This window comes from Fukomys damarensis, unplaced genomic scaffold (assembly GCF_012274545.1).
Source record: "Fukomys damarensis isolate Sample0158 unplaced genomic scaffold, DMR_v1.0_HiC HiC_scaffold_34, whole genome shotgun sequence".
NCBI lineage: Eukaryota > Metazoa > Chordata > Mammalia > Rodentia > Bathyergidae > Fukomys > Fukomys damarensis.
The window spans coordinates 1,023,852-1,028,847 of NW_022900946.1; the positions used below are offsets into that span (position 1 = coordinate 1,023,852).

The following is a 4,996-nucleotide window of genomic DNA, read 5'->3' on the forward strand; positions in this document are numbered from 1 at the left end:
TCCTGGCTGGGCCCTTTCTTCTGCTCCACAGTATGGCAGAGGGCACCCAGAGCCAGCACAGGCACTGCTCTTCTAAAGCCTCTGACACCTGCACAGGCCCTGCACCCGTGGTGCCTCATCCGATCCTGATGCTCGCCCACTGGCACCACCTCCAAGTACCTTAAACCTATGTGAACTTTGCGGGACACATGGAAACCAGAGCACTCCAGAGAGGGGAGAAAAAGGGAGCAGCATTTGTGGAGTTTCTACTCTGTCACTTGCAGAATTTCCTCCCTTGATTCTCAGTATTTGAGATAAAAGAATGGGACTAGGACCTGAACCAAGGTCCACAGCCCCTGATTTTCCCAGTTCACCACCAAAAGGCTTTCTGGACTCACAAGGAACACATTTTTTTTTTTTTTTTTTTTTTTTTTGGTACTGGGGATTGAACTCTGGTCCTTACGCCTGTGAGGTAGGCGGCAGAACCACTGATCTAAATCCCTAGACCACAAGGAACACATTCTTGCTTTCACAGCTGCACAGCCCGGCAGGGCCAGGAGGGCTGGATTCCTTAGGAGCACCGGAGGGGAGGTGACTCTGGGAGGGGCTGAGCCTAGCTCCTCCTCCCTCCCACAGCCCCAGCCCTGCCCTGGGCCTGGGGAACACTGGATCGCAGTGGAGACTCACTGGCCCGGGCCCCAAGTCGCCATGGACACTGAAGGTGAAGGGGCACCCCCCCCACCTCTGTCCCCTGCCCTCCTCTGGAAGACCCCCTCTCCTCTGGCTTCCCCATCTCCTGTATCCCTCTACCTCCCTCTGACCTCCAGGAATCCCTTAGGCCTCTTCCCCCTTTCTCCTTCCTATTGGGTTTCCAGAGAGTCTGGGGTCTGGGGCCGAAAGGGGCCTTGGGCCATGGGAAAAAGGCCTGAGCAGACCTGACTTCCAGGGGCAGCTGGCTGGGTAGCCGGAGTGGCTGGGGGAGCCGCTCTGGACTCTGCCCGGGCTGGGGTCAGTGGGAGCAGGAAGCAAAGTCCAGCCACATCCACAGGAGGTGGGGGAGGCTAGCCACCCCGGGAGGGTGAACTGTGTTTGGAGAGGCTGGGCTCTGAGGGGTACCCAGGCAGGTGTTAGGCCCCAGACCAGACCCTGGATTCTCAGCGTCTGTGAAAATGACAGCGGTCATCCCTGCTCAAGAGGCCATGGAGGACATGGAGGGTCTGCCAGCCAGGCCTGGGCAGGGCACGAGCTCATGTCTCCTCCCGGCGACTCTCCTGTCCAGATGTGCCCTCCGGCTTGGCATGGAGCCTGCTCTAGGGATCCCTGCAGGATGACCTTCGGGCCACCTTCCGTCCCCATTGTGCCCCTTCCATTAGGTATAACGCTGGCCTGTATTGAGTCCCCAGTGCTGCTACCTGCCTGAGAACGTGGCAGGATCTATATCTGCGGGAGCCAACTTTCCACACCTGAAATGGAGTTGCGGCCTCAACCTGAGTCCTTAGGGCTGGGCTTCTTTAATGTGGAAACATGGATGGGCTTTGGGGAGCTCCAGAACCCCCAAATGTATATATGGAATTATGTGTCTTTGAGAATGCAGCAGGGGCTAGGGATTTGGCTCAGTGGCTCTGCTGCCTACCTCGCAAGCGCAAGGGCCCAAGTTCTATCCCCAGTACCAAGACAAAACAGAACAAAAAAGAATGTAGCAATGCATTTTTCTGAGGAGGTCTATGATTTTTATCAGATCCAGATTCTTAAGAGTAAGTGAGCAGGGCATGGTGGTGCACACCTCTAATTCCAACACTTGGGAAGCTGAGGCAGAGGATCACTGTGAGTTGAGACCAGCCTGGGTTACATAGTGAGTTTCAGGGCAGTGTCAACTACGTAGTGAGACCCTGTCTCAAACACCCCCCCCCAAAAAAAAGAGTAAATGTATCTGGGTATAGTGTCATACACACATATCCCAGCTACTCAGGAGGCTGAGGCAGGTAGATCTCAAGTTCTAGGTCAGTACAGACAATTTGACAAGACCCTGTTTCAAAACAAAAAATGAAAAAGGCATGTGTATGGTAGTTCAGTGTAAGACCCTGGGTGCATTCCCAGTGCTGCAAAGAAAAAAAAAAAGCCCCTGCCAATCAGTGATGCTTGTCAAGGACACCCCGACCTTTGACTCCCACCACATATTTTAGCTGGGCATTTTTTTTTTAAACTCAATCCAGCTTTATTTATTTATTTTTTGTTTTGTTTTGTTTTGGGTACTGGGGATCGAACTTGGGTCCTTGCACTTGCAAGGCAGGTGGCAGAACCGCTGAGCTAAATCTCTGGCTGGGCATTTTTTTCCAATACCAGGAATTGAACTCAGGACCTTGTGCTTGCCAGGCTGCAAGGTGCCTCCGAACTACATCCCCGGCCCCCACTACATATTTAGGAGTCGATGCCCTGAGCTCAGATCCCAGTCCTGCTGCCCGCTAGCTGTGTCATCTCAGATGGGATGATTACTTTCTTCACTAACAGCAGAAACGGTACCTTTCTGAGGCGCCCGGCACGCAGCACCCACCGCAGTAGTGAGGTTGGTGCTGCTCTTCCTCCCTGCTGCATCCTGAGCTCTCAGCTCCATTCCGGAAGCCCCCCTTCCGGACACATCAAGCTAGTCCCCCAGCCCTTCCTCCTGGGGCCCCATTTCTGTTCTGCTCCCTGCCCGAGTGGCCTTGCCCACCCAGTCTGTGCCGGGATCCAGTTGCTGCCCCTGGACACCACCCCACACCCCCGCCCGGGAGCAGCCTGTACAGGGTGTCTGAGTTTGGTTCCTGGCAGAGCTAACAGGGCAACCATGGGGGACACGGAGAGCGTGAAAGCCAGAGGTGAGGCTGATGGGTGCAAGAGACCCTCCCAGCAGGCTCATCCTGGCCGCTACTTCGCCCCTGGCTCTTGCCCTTGAGGCTCATGTGGGTGTTTAAGGGCCAAAGTTCATTCCAGCCCTGTGACTGCTGCTGAGAATTCTGTAGTGATTCCCCTTGATCGGTGGCAAGGTTTCTCTAGCTTCTCCTAGCAGGGCTGGCCGGCACGGGCTCCTCCCCATTCTGCCTTCTCTTCCTCCTTCCTTCAGTGCCTGAGCCCGGCCCATCCACAAACCCGAGTAGCCCGGCGCCCTGTCCTCCAGGCCCCGACTCCCAGGGCCGCCTCCCCTGGCTTCCTTTCCCACCTTCAGGACAGCTCCACTGTCAGCACATGTGGCTGGGCATCAATGCCGGCCCCATGTGGAAGTCGTTTCCCTTCTCTGGGGCGGGAAGGGGGAGGCAGAAAATAGCTCGGGAAGCTGCAGTGCTGACCAGCTTTTGTCTCCATCTGGTGTTTGCAGAGTGAATCCACAAACACACGGGCAGACAGCAATGCTGTCCGGGACACCTGGGTTCGGGGACAGTGCCAGGCTGTGGCCCAGGCATTGTGTGTGATATCCCTCCCTCGCCCCGCAATCTCTTGGAGAGGTTGGAGGCTGGCTGAGGTCCCACAATGGCAGGGGCTTCCGGCTCCAAGCCCAGCTGTGCTTACTATGTCGGGCACAGAGCCCTGGAACCCTGGCAGGGCTCGCAGGACTCTGAATATTGGTGTAACAACTGCAAGTAGGATTTATTGCATACACCCTGGAGCCAGCCTGCTGGGTTCATGACACCAACTCCACACTTCCCAGCTGTGAGAACTTTGGGCAGGTCACTTTTGTGCCTCAATTTCCTTATCTGTAAGATGGGGATAATTACAGTACCGGTAGGGTGATTGTGAGGCTTAATGTATTAAAATGCTTAGAAGAGTGCTGAGGCATGAGTTCGAGGCCATCCTGGACCACATAGTGTGAGCCTGTCTCAAAAAACAAAGAAACAAAAGTGTCTGGGGAGGGTTGTGTATGTGTCCGCTGTAACTATCGCTGTACATTCTGCCATCCCAGATTCTATTGTAGACAAGCGGGATCAAGCACCATAGTCTGGGAATAAGGTATAAGAGGCAAAAACTTTAAAATGAATTGTTTATATTCATTTATGTTGTTTTTCTCCTATAAATTAGGGGAAATATTGTTGCTTGGCTTCCACTGCAGAATACTGTGATCGGTTTCACCGATGCCACTGTGCTGAAGTATGAGAGCGAAAGCATGTTCTACTCGTGCAGAGCAAGGGCAAGCCTTTGCCACACGGTGAAGGGGCTGCTAGGCCAGCACTCTGGGAAAATGAGGCAGGAGGACGGCAAGTTTGAGCACAGGCTGGGCCATTAGTGACTTAGTGAGGCTCTGCCTCAGAACAAAGTGGTCTGGAGTGTGGCTCAGTGTGAGGACTCTGGCTTCATCCCAGCACCACCAAGACAGAGGAGACCTATACATGGCCATTTCCTCTAGGGCCTGGCTTGCTCTCGCATTTCCAAAAAACTGGTCAGGTGATTGAACGCAGAACAGAGGACGGAAGTTCTGGGGCTGATATGTCCCACTGTTAGGGCCCGTTGTCAGGAGCCACATACAACAGTTATGATTAGTCAGTGATCCAGCAAGATCCAACAGGAGCAGGGCTGGGGATTTAGCTCAGAGGTTCCGCTGCCTGCCTTGCAAGAGCAAGGACCCGAGTTCTATCCCCGGTACCAAAAAAAAAAAAAAATCCAACAGCAGCAGGGCTGTGGTAGGAAGAACCCCCCCTTCTCAGCGGCGGGGGGATGGCTCTGGGTCGGCATGGTTTGTAAAGAGGGTACAGAAAAATCGCCACATATGACATCATGCTTTGAATCTGCTCAGAAACATCTGCCTTTTTGTTTTATTTTGTGGTTCTAAAGATCGAACCCTGGAGCTACATTCCCAGCCCTTTTGTCATATTTTATTTTGAGACAGGTTCTTACTAAATCTCCCGGGCTAGGCATGGTCTTGTGATCATCACCCTGACTCAGCCTCCTTCCCAGAGTTCTAGGATTATAGATGTGTACCACCACATATATCCTGGTAGCTGCCAGTTTTATTAGAGGTTGTTTTTTTCTGTTCTGTTTTTTTTTTTTT

At 53.4% G+C, this 4,996-nt stretch overlaps 1 protein-coding gene across 2 annotated transcripts in view; it reads left to right on the forward strand.

Moving 5' to 3' along the window:
- The first annotated feature begins 481 nt into the window (after window positions 1-481).
- Window positions 482-4,996, forward strand: part of Qprt (quinolinate phosphoribosyltransferase) — a 14,568-nt gene continuing 10,053 nt past the window's right edge. For both annotated transcript variants that reach the window (XM_033758678.1, XM_033758677.1), the window contains exon 1: window positions 482-700. In XM_033758678.1, coding sequence (XP_033614569.1) covers window positions 688-700 — 13 coding nt within the window. In that variant the 5' untranslated portion in view covers window positions 482-687. The remainder of the gene's footprint in view (window positions 701-4,996) is intronic.